Genomic DNA, 22,737 nt, shown 5'->3' on the forward strand with positions numbered 1-22,737 from the left:
CACCATCATGCACAGCTAATTTCAATTTTTTTAATTTTGTAGAGACAGGATTCTCACCATGTTGCCAGGGCTGGTCTTAAAATCCTGGGCTCAAGCAATCCTCCTGCTTCAGCCTCCCAAAATGTTGGGATTATAGGCGTCAGCCACCGTGTCTGGCCATTTTTGACTCTTAAAGCAAATGAGATTTCATCCAACCTTCTTGTCTGGCAAATTAACAAATTTCCTATTGAGGACAGTTCATCAATATTAAGGAAAGAGTGAGTCTTTATAATTCTAATTTCTGCTTCCTGGATGAGAAATGAGAAATAGAAAAATATATAACTTATCTACCTCCAGCCTGGTAAAGTACAGTATTTTATAGGACATCTTCTAGGGTATGATTGTTTGAAATTTCCTCAATTTCCACCATTTTCATGAAGACTATTCCGTTAATTAATAGTTCTCATTATTTGAAAGGTACAGAATCTCTGAAAATCAATTTAATGGACTCTGTTTATAACCTTAATTGCTTTTGTTGCCCTTATCAGGATTTCCTTCAGTTTATTTGAATTTTTGCAAGGTAAACCACTCAAGGTGCATGAAAAGAAGTAATTATGCCTCCTTTCCTCCATCCAGCTTCCCTTTGTACATACCCAGAAATTGCATTTCTTCCCTTCTATCTCCTCAATGCCACTTTAATAGGAATTCCTATCTTTTTGTTCTTGTTATTGTTAAATAGGGTCCCTACCAGACCTCTGGCACTCCAGGCTCCTCTCATCTATTATATTTCCTTATTTCTGATTGTTCTTCCCTTTCCCCTCAGAGATAGTAGATGTCTTCATTCTCTCTTCTCTCAGTCTCGCTCTCTCTCTCTCATTTTCTCTCTCTCTTTCTCCAGCTTCTTTACCCACATTTCTGTTGCTATGTTGTCCTCACAGTTCCCAATACTTCCAGCAGTGCGGGCAGGATTTCTGTACCAAGCTGGCGCAAACAGCCCAAGAAGAAAGGTGGTCACTGGGCCAGCCTCATTAGAGAACTGTGGTCAGAATGGCCTGTGGCCAGTCTGGTCCTAGCAACCAGTCATCAAACTATTGTTTGTGGCACAGAATCTCTTTAATGAGCTGTTCTTTGCACAAGGAAATACACCAACTGCAAGGGGACTTGCTATTGGAAACAGATTTTCCTATAGTGGTGACAGGGATGATAGTCAAAATATAGAACTGAATCCATCAAAGCACTGGAATTTAATCCAGCGATAGTGCCGGGAGCAGGATCCTGGAGGCTCCCTGCTTATCCAGATGTTAACACTATGCTTGCTAGATCATGTGAAGTTTTGGGGCAGGGGAATTCAAGTGAGGAATAAGGGTGGATGTCAGGGAGGGCATAAGAGAGGGTTGGGCAGAGACTTTTAAATCAATAAATATCATAGTATTTTAGTATTTTAATAAACAGAGGCTGGGTGTGGTGGCTCAGCACTTTGGGAGGCCAAGGAGGGCGGATCACCTGAGGTCAGGAGCTTGAGACCAGCCTGGCCAACATGGTGAAACCCCTTCTCTACTAAAAATACAAAAATTAGCCAGGTGTGGTGGCACAGTCCGTAGTTCCGTTCCAGTTACTCAGGAGGCTGAAAGCAGGAGAATCTCTTGAACCTGGGAGGTGGAGGTTGCAGTGAGCCAAGATCCCTCCACTGCACTCCAGCCTGGGCAACAGAGCGAGACTCCGTCTCAAAAAACCAAACCAAACCAAAACAAAACAAACAACAACAACGACAAACCGGTCCAGCTGAATTTTGCATACCAGGTCAATGTCAGCCTTTTGGGCCATAAATTTGTCCTCACTCATGTTCTGTCTTCTGTTTCTCCTTGAGACCAAAACACACGTATCTAAGTAAATATCCCCATTTTACAGAAGAGGAAATTGAGACCCAGAGAGGACAAGTCATTAGGGGCCAGGTGGAGCTCAGATGTAAAGCCAGAACTGACTGATTCCAAAGACAATGCTGTTGGGACTAAAATTGTTACACAACAGTATTCATTAATGTTCTTTAACATTTGCTTGTGGATATTTTTCAGTTCTTATGGCAACCTTGTGAAGTAATGTGGGTATTACTATCAATCTCTTTTTACCCTAAGATAATAGATACAGGTTTGGGAAACCCAAGGTTTAGAGAAGTAACTTCTTCAGAGATACTAAAAGAATGAACAAAAGATAGAAGAGCTATTATGTGATAGAATACATGGACTCACATATGGTCATAATTTCTGATTTGGGAACCTCTTCTCTGCCACCACACCATGCCACCCTGAAGTCTGTAACTGTACATTTCTTAGAGTACCGTCTCAACAATGCCTCAACAATACAAAGATGGCTGTAATAATTTGTGGCCAGTGGTTAGACATTTAGAGTTATTCCTTCCGGCACTGGGTTGGCACTCAGCCAATTACATTCTTCCACATGATTCTCCTTAAAACCAATGGCAAAAAAAGAAACAAAAAATGGCAAGCAACTGATGGTCACTTAACTGAGATTTGAGGATATTTGTGGCCATGTGATAACCACACTACTTAGAGTAACACTAGCTAGATGTAACTGGCTAGATGTAACTACATTAGCTAAAGTAACACAAATTAGATGCAATAACCACGTTAACTAGAGTGAAACTCCAACTTCAGCTCTAAAATCCATGTGTTTTAGGAACCATTCATGTAAGTGTGGAACTTCTTTACTGGGAGTCATATTTCGACCTTCTATCAAATGCTTTATTTATATACAAACAAGTGAAATCTTTGTTATTTCCTTTATCCAATATTCTAGACTGAGTGTAAACGTCACTTCTTCCTTGAAACATTTTTTACCTGCCCTAGGCAGAACTAGCCAGACCCTCTTCTGTGACTAAAGCACTTTATACGCACCTTAACTGTAGTCCACCTAAATTGTGCTGCAGTTATTTGCATTTCAGGTTGACCTAGGAGGACTCTGTCCTAGTAATCTTCCTCTCCCCATTACTACATTACGTTGACACATAGTAGCTATCCAAGAAACAACTGTTGACTTATTAACTAATGTATATACACACTAAGAAAATAAAATTCATGTTCACATAGTTTGAAAAGAAATTAGGTGTTGCCATTTTTAGTGGTGGGAGTGGAGTGAGGGTAACATTTGGTCTTTAGTGATACCATTTTTAGTGGAGGAAACTGTTATCTGTGGTAACATTTGGTCTGTCTTGGAACTTTATATTTTGATTAAGCAAATACGGGGAATGAAGGTTTAGCAGCTCTCATATTTTATTATAACATTTACAAATCTGTTTATTGCATTATTTCACATGTAATTTCAAGAAAGAGTTCCTGATGTAAAAGCAGTATTCAGCAACTTAATTTAATTAAAATTATATGGATTTTTAAAATGATGATGTCGGTCTGTATATATTAACATGGAAAGACATCTATGATACATTGTTAAGTGAATAAAGAGCAAGTTAGGAAGCAGCAACTAAAGTATTTGTTCGTTTTTATAAAAAAATAATTCTATGGAGTCTTAGAAAATATTCCAGAAGAATAATATTGGAGTAATAATATTATTTTTATCCTCCTCCTTGCTTAAATTTTATATCCTTTGACCAATATCTCCCTAATCCCTACTCCTCCCACATATCTTTTCTTTATAATGAAAGATTACAGTGTTCCAGGTATGAAACTAAGTGTCTTCCCACATTATTTTAATCCTCACAATAACTCCATAAATTCATTCATAATTAATTAATTAATTCCTCATTCAACTTATAATTCTTGTCCTAGGCAGTGTGTTAAATGTTAGAGATATAGCAGTGAACGAGAAGGATGCGGTACCCAATGTTTCATCATTATCCTAACTTTACAGATGAAAATTAGTAAGGTTGCCCCATCCACAAGGGGTCTTCCAGTCCAACTTCTGGTTCAACTAAACATACAGACTCACAGGACACCCATGGGCTTTGTCGCCACCAGTGTATGAAGACAGGTATGGCATAGCATCTGGACTTTTTTTCTGTGGGATTTTTTTTTTTTTTTTTTTTGAGATGGAGTCTTGCTCTGTCGCCCAGGTTGGAGTGCAGTGGCACAGTCTTGGCTCACTGCAACCTTCGCCTCCCAGGTTCAAGCAATTCTCCTCCTCAGCCTCTCGAGCAGCTGGAATTACAGGCATGTGCCATGACGCCCAGCTAATTTTTGTATTTTTAGTAGAGACGGGGTTTCACCATGTTGCCCAAGTTGGTCTCGAACTCCTGGCCTCAAGTGATCCGCCCACCTCGGCCTCCCAAAGTGCTAGGATTACAGGTATGAGCCACCGCACCTGGCCCAATTTTTTCTGTGGGAGTTCTTACAGCAGAGTTCATACATTCTTCCAGGAACCATCTTTGATCCTTCAGAAGATGGCTCAGATGCAAGGAGATGAGACCCACATTGGGTAGATGCAGGAGCCACCCTGACGTAAAAGCCTCATTCTCAATGTAACAACTCCATAGGCACAGTATCCAGTGTCCCCATAAGAAGTACTACCCCCATCTGGTATTTACAGTTCATGATCTTTTCTCCCAATTCAAAGGCAGTTTGCCAATCAGAGGTCATTTCTATCAGAAGCAAGGTTAACTAAAAATATAGTTAGCATTTTATTCCCATCAGATCACCAGGGAAACAGAACTAGAGAGTGAAACAAAGGTCAAATTTTTCATGCAGAAGGAGGTGAAAGGGTTTTGTTAAGTAGCTTATTCAAAAAACAAATGAAAGAGTGGATTCAAACTTAGGTCTGTCTGACTCCAAGTCTAGCTTCTGAACTTCACTGGATAGTAACAAATGTGATCTCTGGGGGGAAAGCTTTTAGATAACTTTACTTTCTTTTTCATACTTTCTGATTTCTCAGACTTTTTTCATAATCAGAAAAAAATGGTTTTCATAGTAAAGACTATAGCAACATGAAAATATGCTTTTGCTACAGCATGAAGTGAAAGTAGCCAGAAGCAAAATGATATATGCAATTGCATTGTGATCAGGATGATGTAAAAAGAGAAATGCACAAAGAAAGAAGCCAAGCAAAAGTACAAAGCAGTCCTAACAGTAGTTGAATCAAGATGGTTGGCTTGGAAATAGCTTTTTTTCCCCTGTTTTCCAGATTTTCTATGAAATGGCTATGTTATTCTTGGAATAAAATGGAACGCATTTATTAAAATAGAAAAGGAATTACATTTAGCTTATAAAATATTTGAAAAGTAAAAATCATGCAAACATGTCACCCTAAGATAATAGACATAGTTTCATATTTCTTCATATAGGTGAATATATTTTATATAAAATTTAGCTGTTGGGGGTTCGGAGGCTTCTGCTGTACTCCTGCCCTGACACCACTGTTTCAGTGCATTATGGTAACCTCCCTAGACTGGGTTCATGCAGCAGAGCTGGAATACTATTGCTCAACTCCTTTCACATGCTGTCTATAGTTATTTCAGGATGGAGCTATTTAAGGTTTCATTTTCCTTCAAAACTCACGTTTTGGGCTTTACATGATCCTTCTTTAGCCAAGGACTCATATAATTGGATAGCTGCTGTTATATTTTGCACGCCAAAATTTCCAAATAGCAAAGCGTCAGCCATTTTCTCCATAGCTTTCAAGTTTCCCATGTCAGCTGCTTTGGCAAAAAGTAGGTAGGCTCTGTTTCAAGAATATGAAGTCAAGTTTGATTTTCAAAAATGAAATTTTCTTCTCCTTCTTCAACACTATTCATACTACTTCTCTCTAACAAGTAGGAACCAGTTGTCATACAGTTTAGCTGAAGTTCATTACATCTCTAGATCAGTAGATTTTTTTCATTCCTAAAGCAGTCTAAGGCTATAATTTCAAATATATCTCACAAATAATAATGCTACTAAAAAGGAGAAATATATAACATACACCATCTTATACACTGATACAGAAATATATAAGATACACCATCTTATACACTGAGTAAGCTTATACACTGAGTAAAGTGAAAAATTGAGGAACTTTTTCTAAAATACTGAACTCTCCCATGGCCACCACCATTATTTATGAATATTTGTTTTATAAAATAAATTCTGAAAAATATAAGAATATTCAAAATTGGAATGTAACCTCTAGGAAGTTACTATCAGCAGAATGATGATCCCTTCATATCTTAATTTGCTAAACAGAATATATTCTTCAACACAGCAAAGTCAGACTCTTTGGAAAAACAATAATGAAACAAAACCTTAATGGCTAGGGCTCTAGAGTCTGACTGCCTGGTTCAAATCCTGGTCCCACCACTTACTAGTTGGAGAACTTCAGCCAAGTTATATAACTGTTCTGTGACCCTCTAATCTATGAAATGGGGATAGCATTATAGCACCCACTTCATAGGGTTGCTGTGGAGATTAAATGAGATAATCCATGGGAAGTGCTTGGCATTGTGCGTGGTATAGAGTAAGCACTCAATAAATTTAGCTGTTATTATTGGGACAGTTGCATTGATTCTAAAGTTTTATAGCATGGTAATTGTTCTCCTATAATTAGGTGGTAAGTGGTGTGAACATTTAGTGATTAAAATGATAGGTGCCACAGGATTACCTTACACTGCACTCTTTGAGACCCAGTCAGAAGCCACCTGGACCTGATTGGTATAAGAAGTGATGGAGAGTCTTGCAAGGTCAAAACATGTGTCAGAGACAGGGAGTATTTTAGGGATTTATTTTTACTTTTATAACTTCTTTTTGAAGGTAAAGACCAGAAAGCGTTAACTTCTACCTGTGACCTTGACTCAAATACAGGGAAAAAAAACCCCACAAAAATCTACCATTGCTTCTGATTTAGGAGGATCAGGAGACTCACCTTTATGTACAGCCCATCCATGCTGAGGCTAAAATAAGCTGCTCTTGGGCAGAAGCTGGAGCAGAGTAGTCCAGGCAAGAAGGACCTCAGACAGAGAAACATCCAGGTAGGCATTAGAATCCTGGATGTCAAAACACAGGGTAAGTACTCCAGTGGAACAAAAAGAGATAGAAAACTGGAGTTCAGGAGATCAAGAAAGAAATTAACCCAGGTCAAAGCCAGCTGAAATTCTGGAGGCGGGAAGGCAAACAAGGCAGATGGTCTCAAGGTCACTAAAGGCAAATGTTTGGCACCCAGGGAGAGGCAACAGGAAGAGAGCCTGGCATCAGGATACAGACTCCCTTGAGCCTTTCTGTCACGTGGCTTGCTGCTGCAACTCTATAGCCTACTGGGACAGGAGGAGCACCAGCATGGACCAAGGCACAGAAACCTGAGATAGGCTGCAGGGGCCTCCAATAGTACGCCTAGTAGCTCCAGCATTTTATACTCAGTCTCTGGACCCAGAGGGCAGCAATAGGCTGCAAAACAAATCCTTCTAGGTGTCTTGCATTCCAAGGGCAGTGTGGGCATATGGGTTCCACAGCAGAAAACCCAAGGCACTAAAAGGGATACTAGAAGCAGTATCCAGGGCTGGAGAAAGTTGCTGATAGGTAAGATTAAGATGTGGGCTGCAATCCCCAAAAGGAAAAAGGTGGGAGAAGCTGGGCAGCAGGGGCAGATCCCAAAAGACAATTTAATTAGTTATCTGAATCGTCTCTACAGGGTCTGGCATTGGACGCTTAGGTGGGTGATGGGGGAGGAAGGGCCCAATGCTTCTGCAGGGCACATCAGAAACTTGGTGTAGAACAACGGCTTATCTTTGAAACTTCTTTGCTGATGGGGAGTGATTCTTAATGAAGGACCACTCTAGCTGTCAGTGAGGCTTCCTGACTCACTCAGACAAATTTGTTCTCTCTGACATGCTTGCTTAATATCTGTACTTTAAACAGCACTGACTTGTTCAGTGATTTTTCCTACTCATACAAAAGAAGAGGCTGAATGAGTGAATAATGAATGAATTGGTCCAGGATGTGGGTGTGGAGGAGCCAAAAGGATAGTTTTAACCTATCTTACATCTGTCCTGCCAACCCAGGAAGTAGCAAAGCAAAGAGAGGGTAGGATAGAGGAATGAGCGGGAATGAAATTATTCTCCTTTGGTCAGGAGGGTGTGCAATCATTTTTCTCTCCACCTGCCCTACGCTTAGGCATGGCTGCACAGATGTAACTTGTTTAAGGAGACAGCAGGCCATCCTGATAACACAAGAACTTCACCCAGCTTGCCCAGAAACTCCTGAGATCTCTTTCTATGAGCCCATTAGAGTTCAGTTCTCCATTGCTACCAACTCAAAAGGGTCAGGAGGCTGGGCGTGGTGGCTCATGCCTGTAATCCCAGCACTTTGAGAGGCCGAGGTGGGCAGATCACTTCAACTCAGGAGTTTGAGACCAGCCTGACCAACATGGCGAAACCCTGTCTCTACTAAAAATACAAAAATTAGCCGGGTGTGGTGGTGGGCACCTGTCATCTCAGCTACTTGGGAAGCTGAGGCAGGAGAATCGCTTGAACTGGGGAGGTGGAGGCTGCAGTGAGCTGAGATTGTGCCACTGCATTCCAGCCTGGGCAACAGAGTGAGACTCTGTCTCAAAAAAAGGTGGCAGGGGTGGTCAGGAGACTGAGTTTTGGGGCAAGGATGTGGGCAGGACAGTCTTGGTAAGAATAGCATGAAACTGAATGACACCCAGGTAGGCATGAAGGTTCCCACACTGATGGATGGTCTGCTATTAGAACTGGGCTTTCTCCCTGTTCTTTAGGCCAAAGAGGAAGGTCCCCTTCAAGGTTGAGTGGATGGTTACCTGGGACCTTCTCAGAGTGATTTTGTCCCATTGGGCCAAATCCAGGGTTTCCCTGGACTTGATGTAACACACCTAGTTGGGCCCCTTCTTTGTGTGGGCTCCCATGCTATAGTTAGGGGTCATCTGAAATCTCAGGGACCAGCCCCTGACTGGCGCTCCACATCTGTTTCTTCTAGCTAGGCTGGCTGGAGAACTCTCTGTTCTTACTTATTTAGCCAGTGGGCATGTTAGTGAGATGAGCTCCTATTAGGCTGGATTGTATTTTTGGGATCTGATTTTACCCCTTCCTCATTATAACAGCCCCCAGGGACATTCAGTGGGAGGCCCAGGTTTTGCTGGGGTTGGTTGAACCACCCCCTCACTTCTTTCTTGTCTCTTAGGAAGTATTACATCATCTTTTTGACTCTCCATTTCCTTCTCTGTAATTTGGAGATAATTATCTATGTCTCACGGTATCACTGTGAGCAATGAATAATTTACACATGTAAAGTACCTAAAACAGTAACTAGCACAAAGCAGGTGCTTAATAAATGAAAGTTGTTGATGTTGTCATAACCAGAATCATAGTTGAGTGCTCCTTATCCTCTGTATTTTTATACTTCTCAAAGGTTTGGGTTTTAAGAACTCATGGACTTTGTTGCTGCCCTGTCTGGTGCTAGCTACCACAGCTCTGGGATGCTTTCCTCTGACTGGTGTGCCTATACTGTGTGAAAACAAGAGATGTCTCCTTGTTGGGGGCTCAGGGCCCATACTTTCTTTATTTCTTTCTTTCTTTTTTTTTTTTTTTTTTGAGATGGAGTCTGGCTTTGTCACCCAGAGGCTAGAGTGTTATTGCATGGTCTTGGCTCACTGCAACCTCTGCCTCCTGGGTTCAAGAAATTCTCCTCCCTCAACCTCCCAAATAGTTGGGATTACAGGTGCGCGCCACCACGTCTGGCTAATTTTTGTAGAGACGGGGTTTCACCATATTGGCCAGGCTGGTCTCAAACTCCTGACCTCAAGCAATCTGCTAGCCTTGACCTCCCAAAGAGCTGGGATTACAGGTGTGAGCCACCGTGCTTGGCTAGGGCTCACACTTTCTATTATTGGTTCAAAATACCCTTGCTTTCTTTGCCCCCATACCTTCAACTTACCAGTTAGGGGACTCAAGATAAAACTAACACACCTGTATTTCCTGGTTACTAAGTGTCAGGCACTATTGTAAGAGTTTGATTGCATTATCCGGGTCACAGAAAGGTTGAGTAACTTATCCAAGTGCACACAACCAGTAAATGAGAGAGCTAGGATTTGATCCCAAGGCTTTAGCTAGAGCCTTGAGGGGTGACCACAGGTTGTGCCCCTCCACTGGAAGTGTGGAGTGGAGGGAGAAGATATTTCTGCCTCCCCTTTAGACAAGGTAGAAAAGTGATAAGAGAAACAGTGAACATGGAACAAGACCATGTGGCCACAGCTTGGTCACCTCCCAGCTATCTGTGCTCACCTCACTTTAACATCTTTGAATCTCTGTTTCCAACTTCTTAAAGGGGAAAAATTAAGCTCTTCTTACCTTATAAGACTGTTCTGGGGATAACATGGAATCACATACATGAAAGTGCTTTTAAAAATCATAAGATACGGTACAAACACCCAGGCAGAAGTAAAGCATTTTTAATACAACAACTTGCTCTAATTCAAATAACACATTTTATTTCACTTGAATCATCTAATAAATTAAAGCCAAAACAATATTTCTGCATGAATGCTCAGGTCAGTGTCTTAATTCTCAATTTCACTTAATACGGGGACTGCAATCTCACATGCAGTTCTCCTGTTTGTTTAGAGTGATAATTTGTGGGATTCTTTAAATACAATTCGATCCTTTTAAAAACAATAGTTTATGGGCAAATAGGCTTACTCATTATCCCAATGAGTTTTAATGATAAACTACATTTGGGATTTTTCTTTTTTCTTAACCTGGAAATTCAACTTGGCTAAGGTCACTGGATAAAGACTTACTCTTCTTTTTGTTTTTGGCTTTTAGACTGCTGGAGAACCTTGATGCCCATCTTAAATAGCTGGTCTCCTTCATCTGTAAAATTTTTCTCTGCTTGCTTTTGTACTATACATGAACAAACAAAAAATAAAAACAATATTACTTCTATGTTCTATATTTTAAAAACAATGTGCTAAAGTAATTTGTTGGCATATTAGAGTTCTGTTCTACTTATTTTTTAAACCTCTGCATTCAAGAAGATCTGTTAATATTATTCCTTAGCTGAGGAGTGTCGGTAAGTCAGAAGGCTGAAGCTGCCTAAAAACTTATTCCCTGCTGGTTTTTGTGAAAGGATCTGGAAGGTGAAGTAGAAAGAGAGATGCTCCTGATGGGAGAAGGGATGCTTTCGGTCTAGGGAAGGGATACAAGGTTCTCCGAGCAGAAGGCAGGAGATGCCTGGTATATAAGAGGGGCAGGATCTTAGCCCTGGCTGGCAAAGACTCTCTTGTCTGAGCATAGCACAGTAAATCCCAGAGCCACAGGATTCCAAAAAAACATGAGGACATGGGCAACAGGCATCTCCAAGATGACCAGTGTGCACCTAGGAGAGGAGGAGGGAATTGCTTTATAAATTTCCTTGGCTGGGCGCGGTGACTCACGCCTGTAATCCCAACACTTTGGGAGGCCGAGGTGGGTGGATCATGAAGTAAGGAGTTCAAGACCAGCCAGACCATCCTGGCCAGGGTGGTGAAACCCTGTCTCTACTGAAAATACAAAAATTAGCCAGGCGTGGTGGCACACACCTGTAATCCCAGCTACTCAGGAGGCTGAGGCAGAGAATTGCTTGAACCTGGGACGCGGAGGTTGCAGTGAGCTGAGGTTGCACCACTGCACTCCAGCCTAGGTGACAGAGCGAGACTCCATCTCAAAAAAGAAAAAAAAAATTGTTATTGGCCAGGCGAGGTGGCTCACTCCTGTGATCCCAGCACTTTGGAAGGCCGAGGCAGGCGGATCACTTGAGGTCAGGAGTTTGAGACTAGCCTGGCCAACATGGTGAAACCCTGTCTCTACTAAAAAATATAAAAATTAGCTGGGCAGTGGCGTGCACATGTAGTCCCAGTTACTTGGGAGGCTGAGATGGCAGGATCCCTTGAACTCAGGAGGCAGAAGTTACAGTGAGCTGAGATCAGGCCACTGCACTCCAGCCTGGGTGACAGAGCGAGACTCCGTCCCCAAAAAAAAAAAAAAAAATTCTACCTAAGGCTTTTCCACCTCCCAGGACCCTTTCTAAGACTTAGGGGAAGGCACAGAGACAGAATACTCATGATAACTTGCCTCGTAGGATGAGGGCTCAGAATCAGTTTTGTAGAATTCAAGGAAAATGAAGAAATTAAATTTTACCTGCTACAGTGATATTTTCCAAACGTTTATGTAACACTTTGCAATTTTTAAAAAATCATCACCAGTTTATAGTTGGGGAAAGCTGGTTGTGGGAAGAGTCACACTTAAAGATATAAAGATCCTTCCACCAATGTGTGCATATGCACACACACACACTATTTTTCTCTCTTACACACACACACTCTCACATACACACACACACACACACATACAGCCTTTTATAACATCACAGTGCCTCTTGAAGTCCATTACAACACTTAGTAAAATCTTTGATTAGAAGAACCACGCTTGAAGCCATTTCAAAGGAAAGGCATTTGGGATTTGATGCCTCATTAACAAGACCACAAAGAACAAGTAGCTCTTGTTTTTTATCTTTCTGACAAGCAATCAGAGTTGCTCATTTTTCTGTTTAAATTAAATTTAAAAAATTAAAAATTTAAAAACTAAAAAAATTCTTAACTGAAAAGCCTATTTAAAATTATTTTGAATACTTCACACTATCCAACCAATTTAGTAATACCAGGCACTTTTAGGATCTAATTTCTGCTCTGAGTTATCTGTTACCTATACTTCTAATTAAAGGGGGAAAATAATGGAGAAAACCTAATAATCTGTGTGTGGACTAATCATAGCTCCTATGAAAATGCTTTTAGAGAGTGAAAATAAATTTTGAAAGATTGGCTCTGTATACATATACATATGAGAAATGATTTTACCACCACAAATTTCTACCTATGGCTTTTACTTTTATTTGTAATTCTTTTTTGGCTTTCCAAATGTATTGGAATTCGATTATTCGTTTTCTTCACTCTGTTGCCCCGGTTGGAGTGCAGTGGTGCAATCTTGGCTCACTGCAACCTCCACCTCCTGGGTTCAAGTGATTCTCATGCCTCAGCCTCCGAGTAGCTGGGACTACAGGTGCATGCCACCACGCCCAGCTAATTTTTGTCTTTTTGGTAGAGATGTGGTTTCACCATGTTGGCCTGGCTGGCCTCGAGCTCCTGACCTCGAGTGATCTGCCCACCTTGGCTTCCCAAAATGCTGGGATTACAGGCGTGAGTCACCACACTCAGCCTCTGTTTATTAAAATACTAAAATACTATGATATTGATTGATCAAATTTTCTTTACTATAAGAGGGTCCAGGGCCGGGCGCAGAAACAGTCAAAATAAAAAGGGATATGACTCACCTAATGGGAAAAATGATTTACAGGAAACACTTTCAATAATGTCAGGTAAATAAAGTATTACTTTCAATAACCAACCCATTGCTTAAAATACTTATAACAACTTGCAATAAATTTATTTTAAAGCAAAAAAATGTATTTATGGAACCGTTTTTCAAATTTTTCATCCATTGATATTAACTTGTGTTCTCTGTCTCATGATTCTGCATGTTTGTAGCTTTGAGAAGCAGTATGAGCACAGACTCAAATCAGACTGCCTAGATTTGGAACGTCATTTACTAGATACCAACTATATAGCCTTGGGAAGATTATTTAACCTCTCAGTGCCTACATCACCTCATTGTAAAATGGGAATTATAATAGCCCCTTCTTCTCAAAGGCAGTGAGAAAATTAAGTACAAGAACTGAAACCTGCCTAGTATCTAAGTGCTTTATAAGTTTCAGCTCTTATTCCAACATAATTGATATTGCTTTTGATTCTTCACTTGTTTCATGAACCATATTTCTTTCTGCTAAATTAAAGGTTTTTGAAAATGAATTAAGTCCTTGTACCAAATATACAATAATGCATTATTATATAATTAATAAATAAGAACACAATCCCTGTTATTTCAAATCTTGCTGAAAAGAGATTTTCTTTCTACTTTTAATGCAATTTTTTTTACCATTTCTCACAATATGACTGGAGTTATTTATGTTTGACAATGATCTGGAGATTGCGAGTAAACCTGATTATTGTAAATATATTTGCTCTTATTCAAGCATATTTGAGTCGATTGCATCTTTGACTAAACTCTTTGCTGAGTCATTCTTTCTTGGATGAAATGTTATTTTTAGTAATGGATCGTTATTCTTCTTCCACATCTAGGATTGTATCTTCCTGACACACATAAGGGCAAATGTGAAGAACTCTTCTGATGCATTATTCACAAAATCTGAAGCTGAAGCTGGTTTATATTAAGCACAATTGAAATCAGATTTTAAAAAAAGGATGCAGTGTCTGTGTAGGCTAGATTTTCCGCAGAGGAAAAGAATTTCCCATTTTTATCCCTTTGTATCATTTTAATGATGAAAGCACCTGATCTTTAGTCAGACTATGATATTCACCTCGCTCACTTGTTAATTTTTTTTAGCTCTATATGATCCTTTACGTGGTTTGTGATGTAAATATAACTTGAGATTCAAAATACTGGAATGTGCTATCTTTTTCCTTTTATTTTTCTAGATGGTAATGATTGATTTGTTTTTAAACTTACGTATTAAGATTTTAGATTTTGTGGTAAAACATATCCAGGACTGAGAAATGCAGCACAGAGCATAGGAAGGAACCAAGCAAGTATAGGGTTTCAGGAGAGGTTTAGAGCTTTATAGGGTGGATGGCACTAGAGGGTTACTCCCTTCCCACAGGTAACAGGGCTGGGCTGTTACATCCCGAGTCTGTTAGCCAGTTGCTACAGGCCACCACCAGGATATCATATTTAATCAACAGCACTTTTATTTCTTAGTGGCCATAAAACAATGGTGTATCTTATAACTTTTGACATCTTAAATTTGACACAAACATAGTATATGAATTTGAAACAGTACATTTCTCTCTAATTACTGTTTTGGTGGCATTCCACAATTTTTATGTAGCATTTTCATTATCAATTATAAATATTATCAAATTTCCATTCTAAGTTATTCAAACAACATTTAGAAGTGTTTACGACACTTTCCAGACATAAAAGGTTTTTAAAAATTGTCTACTTATGGCTTGTAATTTTATTGCATTGGGATCAGGGAGCCCAGCAGAATCGTATAGATTCCTCAGTTTATGTTGAAACTTGTTTTGTGGCCTTGTGTGTGGCCAATTTTTATACAGTTTCCATTTTTTTACTTAAAAAGATTATATATTCTTGGCTGAGTGCAGTAGCTCACACCTGTAATCCCAGCACTTTGGGAGGCCCAGGTGGGTGAATCACTTGAACCAGCCTGGGCAACATGGTGAAACCTCATTTCTACTAATAATACAAAAATTAGCTGAGCATAGTGGCACGTGCCTGTAGTCCCAGCTATTCGGGAGGCTGAGGCACAAGAATTGCTTGAACCCGGCAGGTGGAGTTTGCAGTGGGCCGAGATTGTGCCACTGCACTCCAGCCTTGGTGACAGAGTAAGACTCTTCCTCAATAAAAACAAAAACAAACAAAAAAGATATTATATATTCTTTAATTATTGAATTAAATTCCATATATTATTAAATTGAGCTTTATACATTCAAATCTTTTTGATTTTCAGTAATTTTTTGTTTGCTGAATCTACCAGTTTCTAAGAGATGTTAAAAAATCTTCAACAATTGTGGATTTGTTCATTTCCTATTGCAAGACTGTTAATTTTTCATTTTTATATTTTGAGATTATGTTGATGGATACATGCTTAGAATTATCACAACTTCCTTGTGATTGTTCCTTTGAACATTATGTGGTGATTCTCCTTTTCTCCCTATTATTGACTTTACCTTGAAGTCTATTTTGTCTGAAGTTAATATGAGCTTTCTTTTGATTAGTGTTGCCTGGGATATCATTTCTATTCAGTTAACCTCAGTTTTTGTGCATCATGTTTTAAGTATGTTTCTTACAAACAGCAGATAGTCAAGTATGGTATTTTTCTTTCAATCTAAGAGTATCTCTTCTTCAACTTGGTTTTTTTTTGTTTTTCTTTTTTTTTCTGGGCTGCATTCAGGACAATTTCTTCTGATTTTTCCGGTAATTTGTTAATGTTCTCTTCTACTATGTCTGATCTTCTTAAGCCATCCTTTGATTTTTAATTTGAATGAATACACATTTTCTTTTTCTTTTTTTTTTTTTTTTTAAGAGACAGGGTCTCACTCTGTTGCCTAGGGCAGAGTGCAGTGGTGTGACCATAGCCCACTGTAATCTCAAACTCCTGGGCTCAAGATATCCTCCCACCTCAGCCTTCCAAGTAGCTGGGACTACTGGTATGTGCCACCATGCCTGGCTAATTTCTTTTTTTTCATAGAGACAGACTCTCACTGTATTGCCCAGGTTGTTCTCTAATCCTTGGACTTAAGTGATCCTCCCACCTTGGCCTCCCAAACTGCTAGGGTTACAGGCGTTTCATTTTTCTTAACTCTAGTTGGTTCTTTTACATGGCTGCTTATTCCTTTGTCAGGATGCCTTGTTTTCATGCTTTCTTAACCATTTTAAAATATATTTATTCTGTAGACTTTTGCAGGTTGTTCTACTCTATCAAGTCTTGAGGTGCTGGCCAGGCACGGTGGCTCACACCTGTAATCCCAGCATTTTGGGAGGCTGAGGCAGGCAGATCACCTGAGATCTGGAGTTTGAGACCAGCCTGGCCAACATGGTGAGATCCTGTCTCTACTAAAAATATAAAAATTAGCCGGGCATAGTGGTGCGCACCTGTAATCCCAGCTACTAGGGAGGCTGAGGTAGGACAATTGCTTAAACCCGGGAGAAGGAAGATGCAGTGAGCAGAGATTGCTCCACTGCACTCCAGCCTGGGCGACAGAGTGAAACTCTGTACCTCCCCCAAAAAAAATACTTGAGGTGCTATGCCTTTTATTGTGTGTGTGTAGTCAGTGTGCATGTATGTTGACTCACTGAGTGGATTTTTTTTCACTTGTGTATTTTCTAAAATTTTCTTGTGAGTCCAGTAAGTCTTCCTTTGTGGGAATTGTGAGATTGTTTCTCTAGAGTGAGTTTCTGTTGCTTCTGTCAGGTTTCCAGAGTCATTATTTTATTGACTGAAGAAAAATTTTATATTGGTTTAGAAGTTTTCACCCAAAAAATCAGGTGGCATAAATTCAAATCCAAATCTGTATGAGGGTCAGGGCTGTGGTTAAGGTTTTACCAGGGAGAGGTTTTTCCCTGTGAGAGCTTCGGTAGAGAACAAGCTTCCTTGATATTTGCCTACGATGGCGGGTGGTGATTGGTTGGTTGTTTGGTTTTCCCTAATCTTCTCTTTTGCTGTCTGAACAGCTCTATGAGACTCCTAGCTTTATTCATAGCTCTTCTTTCCGATTCCCTTCTCAAAAGTCCTAATGTCTTTTTTCCTTCCCTGGTCTGGGACTTAAAATACAAGGCTTAGCCTTTATCAGCTCTGACTACAACTCGCCAAAACATCGACTACATACTTACTTTTCATTATTTCTAACATTTGAGGATTTCAGCTCCTTGTGAGCCCAGTTCTGCCTTTAAAAACATTTAAAGTTATGACATACTTTAGGCATCACTTTTAGGTATTTGTAGCAAGAGGATTTTCCTATTGGATTAACCCACCATTTTGCTAGAATGAGAGATCTTTAGTAGTTTCCTTTTAAAATCAGTTAACATACATAAAACTGTGAGCTGATTTAAAGAAAAACTTGTAGTAAATACTAGGAAAGGTATTAATGGTGAGCAGGTTGGGCTCCTTGATAAGCAGACTCTAGGAGTCAGGGTTTTTGTTAAGAAGTGACCTTCAGGGCCGGGCGCGGTGGCTCACGCCTGTAATCCCAGCGCTTTGGGAGGACGAGGCGGGCGAATCACGAGGTCAGGAGATTGAGACCATCCTGGCTAGTACGGTGAAACCGTCTCTCCTAAAAATACAAAAAATCAGCCAGGCGTGGTGCAGGTGCCTGTAGTCCCAGCTACTCAGGAGGCTGAGGCAGGAGAATGGCGTGAACCCTGGAGGCGGAGCTTGCAGTGAGCGGAGATGGCGCCACTGCACTCCAGCCTGGGCGACAGAGCGAGACTCCGTTTCAAACAAAAAAAAATTAAATAAATAAAAAATTCAAAAAAAGTGACCTTCAGAACCACATCTAAAGAAGAAGTTGGACTGGGCAGAGGGAGAAACTGCGATGCGGCTCACTTGGCTGCAAGAGAAACACCTGGCTGACCCCACAGGTGGAGCTCTGTGGAGCTAAAATGGCCTGTTAGAGTTGTCTCAGGTTAGGGTTAGATGATCCTGCCTTCATACTCCTGTATCAACTGGCCATTGGAAGTGAGCTGCCCCAGGAAGGAGGCATGACCTTGGCTATGCAGCACTCTGTAGCTGAAAACAGTCCCTTCAGAGACTGACTGCCAAAGGCTGTCTGGAGACTGTACTCCAGCAATTGGGCAAATAGTTCCTCGTTGAAGGGGGTCTGAACAGCACTTCACAGTGTCCATTCCAAATATGCCGAAAAATAATCAATAAAATGGAATACAAATGTTAAATTTAGCCTAGCTGGTCACAGGCCCCAGAAGCATCAAAAAGGAATGCCAAGACTGACTTAAGACAAGGTTCCAAGATACCTCCCTTCAACTAAGAGCACAGTGGTGATTGGGTATGATCATCAAAATTAATGATGATTAATTCTAAGGGGTGCCAGGAAGGACATGGCCTGTAGTGTCCCAGTGGCCTGCAGGAATAGGCTCCACTGTTCCTACTGCATGATTGGTTATTGATTTGTCTTGCTAACAATTTAATACAAATAATTATTCTTTTAGACTTCATTCTGACTCATATGGAAGAATTAGTTATTGAAGTTATGGTGTTAAAATACCCTGAGGAAAAGTGAACATGCCATTTCAGAAAAGGTAATGGATGGGAAAGCATCATGTTCAACTATAAAATACTATCCAAATGTACTCTAAAAACGTTAAGCCTTATTATTTTTATGTAGCACTATATTGTAACACAGCATACAGAGAATGCTAAATTTGGAGTTAGATCTAGTTTACATCCTAGCTCTCTATAAAAAGAATTCAACTCAATGTAATTCAGCAAATATTTCTTCATTCCAACTATGCGACAGATACAGTGCCAGGCACAGATCTTGCCTTTAAGCTATGGGGGTATAAATGCTATTTGTTATATGTGAGAAATTCTGGGTAAAGAGACAAGTGGCAAAATTCCAAAAATGGCTAAATAGTTTTCTCTGTTTTTAAAATGTAGAGAAATTTATTTATATTCTGGAACTATAACTTGATGTTAATCTCTTTAATTTTTAGAACAGATTATTATATGTGTTTTGTGAGCATTCCATTAAGAATATTTAATCACTAAGAATTAGAAAGAATTTTTCAGAGTAAGTTAGATCCTATTTCTCTTTTGTGAAGGACTGGTAGGTCTGTGGAATAGCATTTATAGAACACCTATATCTCAAGCATATCCTGTGCACAAAATGTTGAAATGGGAACTAAATGAGAATAGAGTTCAATAAGGTTCTGAGCCAGTCTGATAATCATGTGTGACTCATATTCTTGTTTCATTCCACATTTATGAAGTTCAAACTCTCCTCTAGGGAAGGTAGCTTCTCCGTGGCTTCCTCTACTTTCTTAACTCCTAACTAAATAGGTACTGTTCCCAAGCTGTGTCGCATGGACCCACAGTGAGACTTAATATCTCTTTGAGTTGTCCCAAAAGGATATTTACTCTTACAAAACGTTTATGAGGAATACACATTTTATCTAAGATTTCATAGAGCAGAAGAGAAGATGAGTTATCCTAGGAACAAAAACAATTTTTAATGGTCACCTTAGACATTGCTGATTTAAAAATATCAGTTGGAATCCCCCAACTTTGAAGTTTCACTAACTTTTCAGTTTAGCGCAGCCAATCACCATCTTTCTTGCTCCTCACATCTGCTGTTTTCATAGTTCTTCTCCTGTTCTTTTCTTCTCACCCTTTCAAAAACAAAATGTCAACGTTCCTCTCCCTAGTTCTGTAGGGCAATGTGTTTCCATCCTTGAAGACTTGGCATCAGCTGACACCAGGCTTCTGTGTTGCAGGGAGGTGGGAGAGCAGGAGGGGGTGTTTACCAGCCACGAATGCTTGTTAAGACATGACCCCAGGCCCTCGGTACACTGCCATATAAAGGCAGTGCACACTGTATAAGACATTCTAGTAAACAGAATTTTTCACCCACATCACATGCAGATTTTTATCTTATCTATATTTGGTCAGATATTCCTGACCAAATAATTACAATTACCCACCCACCAATAAGATACCCAATCAACAACAAAATTCTAAAGATTTCTGGTGTATTACTGCGGGCCCTAGGTGCTAAATTTGGCCCATCTTGCTAACTTCTCTAACAAGAACATGGGTAAAAGATTGGAAGTGATATGCTTGTCAAAATTTCGAATGACAGAAAGCTAGGAGAGAATAGCTAATGAATTCGTTAATGCAATCAATAGGTTGGAATAGTGGTCCAAAATGAAGTTTAATCCATATAAATGTAAACTGCCTGTTAATGCAAAATACGCACAGTGAAGTTTAATACACATAAATGTAAAATGTTACACTTAAATTCAAAAATGTAGACAAACACATAAGGATTAGGAGACACCTGGCTGTGTTGGTCAATTTCATGTGTCAATTTGGCTTGGCTATCATCCTCAGTTATTCAAACAGGAATCTAGTTGTTGCCATGATGCTGTTTTGTAGCAATGATTAAAACCCATCAAAAGGAGATTATTCTAGATAATCTGGGTTGGCCCGATTCCATCAGTTGCAAAGCCTTAAGAATGGAACTGAGGCTTCTCTGAGGAAGAAAAAAATTCCACCTGTGGATAGCAGCTTCAGCTCATGCCCAACAGCTCCAGCCTGTTCTCCCTGAGAGCCTGCTCTTTAGATATGGGACTTGCCCCGCCAGCCCCACAATCGCATAACAGTAGGAAGCCACTCACTTGCAATAAATTCCTAAGTATAGACATCTCCTACTATTTTTTTTTAAATCTTTTTCTGGTTGAACCCTGACCACTACACTGACTTAGTACTTTTAGGTGAGGACCTCTAACATTCCCTTTTACTCTTAAGATTCTGAAACTTCACTTTTACTAACTATGCTTCTACTGTGTGCCACTAAAAGGTCTTTATCCTTTTAGTTCATGCCATCTAATCTCCCCTGTCTGGAAAGCCAGGTGTGTTGGATATCCTCTAATTGCCTTTGCCTTTTATTTATTTATTTATTTTTTTTTTTTGAGACGGAGTCTCGCTCTGTCGCCCAGGCTGGAGTGCAGCGGCCCGATCTCAGCTCACTGCAAGCTCCACCTCCCGGGTTCACGGCATTCTCCTGTCTCAGCCTCCCGAGTAGCTTGGACTACAGGCGCCTGCAACCACACCCTGCCAATTTTTTGTATTTTTAGTAGAGACGGGGTTTCACCGTGGTAGCCAGGATGGTCTCGATCTCCTGACCTCGTGATCCTCCCGCCTCGGCCTCCCAAAGTGCTGGGATTATAGGAGTGAGCCACGTGCCCGGCCTTTTTTTTTTGAGACGGGGTCTCCCTCTGTCGCCCAGGCTGGAGTGCAGTGGCGCAATCTCAGCTCACTGCAGCCTCCGCCTCCTGGCCTTAAGTGAACTTCCTGCCTCAACCTCCCAAGTAGCTGGGATTACAGGCACATGCCACCACACCCGGTAATTTTTTGTATTTTCGGTAGAGACAAGGTTTCACCATGTTGGCCAGGCTGGTCTCAAACTCCTGAGCTTAGGCAATCCACCCACCTTAGCTTCCTGAAGCGCTTGGATGACAGGCATAGGCAATGGCCACCGGCCTTCTGATTGCCATTCTAGATCCCACTCCATCCTGCTCTGTGCCTTGGGACTCTAACTCCTAAGGACCACGCCACATCAATGGACTCCCTTTCCTTCCTGCTTCTGAAGAGATTTGCTTGAAGAGCATCACTAGCAGGAGGTATGAAGGGTAAGCAGGAAGTGAGGTGGGGCTGTTTCTTCCCTGCCTCCTCAATCCGGGTCTCTGCAGGCTGGCTTTGTCCTTGACTTGAGACCATAGTTCTGTCACAGAGCCTTCTCCACATACCTCTGGTAGCCACTACTGCCCTGTGGCACTTCAGGGCCATGGGGTGGTAATGCCAGTCCTGCTACTGGCCCCAGGGGGAACTTTGTGGTTTCCCTATATCCTGTCTACGCCTTTAGAAATAAATAGTCTCTTTATTAAACTCTTCTTAGATGACTCAATTTAAATGTGCTATTTGTTTCCTGCCAAATCCCTAACTTCAGTTAGCTAATAAGCATGTCAACATTTCGATGTCATATCTAGAGCCAATTCTTCAAATGGGCAGTGAACCAGTCTTTTGGAGCTAAATGTGAGGAAAAAATACGCTTAAAATATTAAGATTTAAAAACTTGAAAATCCTTGTCAAAGCCGGACTCTCAGAAAAAAACAGAGACTAACATCAATGAGTTCATCCAGCCCCAAAACTATTCTCTTTCTTCTCCATAACCCATGGTTCATAACCCATGGTTCTCAATTTCTATCTATTGCTCTTATTAGCAGTGATCACTTTTCTGTATTTACTTGTGTCAGAAGAACACATTTTGTGATTATCAACCTTCCTTATTATCATCAGTACAAATTCTGAATCTAAAATAGTGGGTAACAGCCCGGGCAACATAGCAAGCCCTCGTCTCTACTAAAAATTTAAAAAATTAGTTGGG

The 22,737-nt window shown here is 40.5% G+C and overlaps 1 protein-coding gene across 6 annotated transcripts in view; it reads right to left on the minus strand.

The window, feature by feature from the left end:
* Positions 1 to 22,737, minus strand: part of SEL1L2 (SEL1L2 adaptor subunit of SYVN1 ubiquitin ligase) — a 149,119-nt gene that overhangs the window by 61,445 nt on the left and 64,937 nt on the right. For all 6 annotated transcript variants that reach the window (XM_055105077.1, XM_055105076.1, XM_055105075.1 and 3 more), the window contains exons 4-5: positions 10,726 to 10,828; positions 5,502 to 5,664 (exon numbers count right to left, since the gene is read on the minus strand). In XM_055105077.1, the coding sequence (XP_054961052.1) occupies positions 5,502 to 5,664; positions 10,726 to 10,828 (266 nt within the window). The remainder of the gene's footprint in view (positions 1 to 5,501; positions 5,665 to 10,725; positions 10,829 to 22,737) is intronic.

This window comes from Pan paniscus, chromosome 21, assembly GCF_029289425.2.
Source record: "Pan paniscus chromosome 21, NHGRI_mPanPan1-v2.0_pri, whole genome shotgun sequence".
Taxonomy (NCBI): Eukaryota; Metazoa; Chordata; class Mammalia; order Primates; family Hominidae; genus Pan; species Pan paniscus.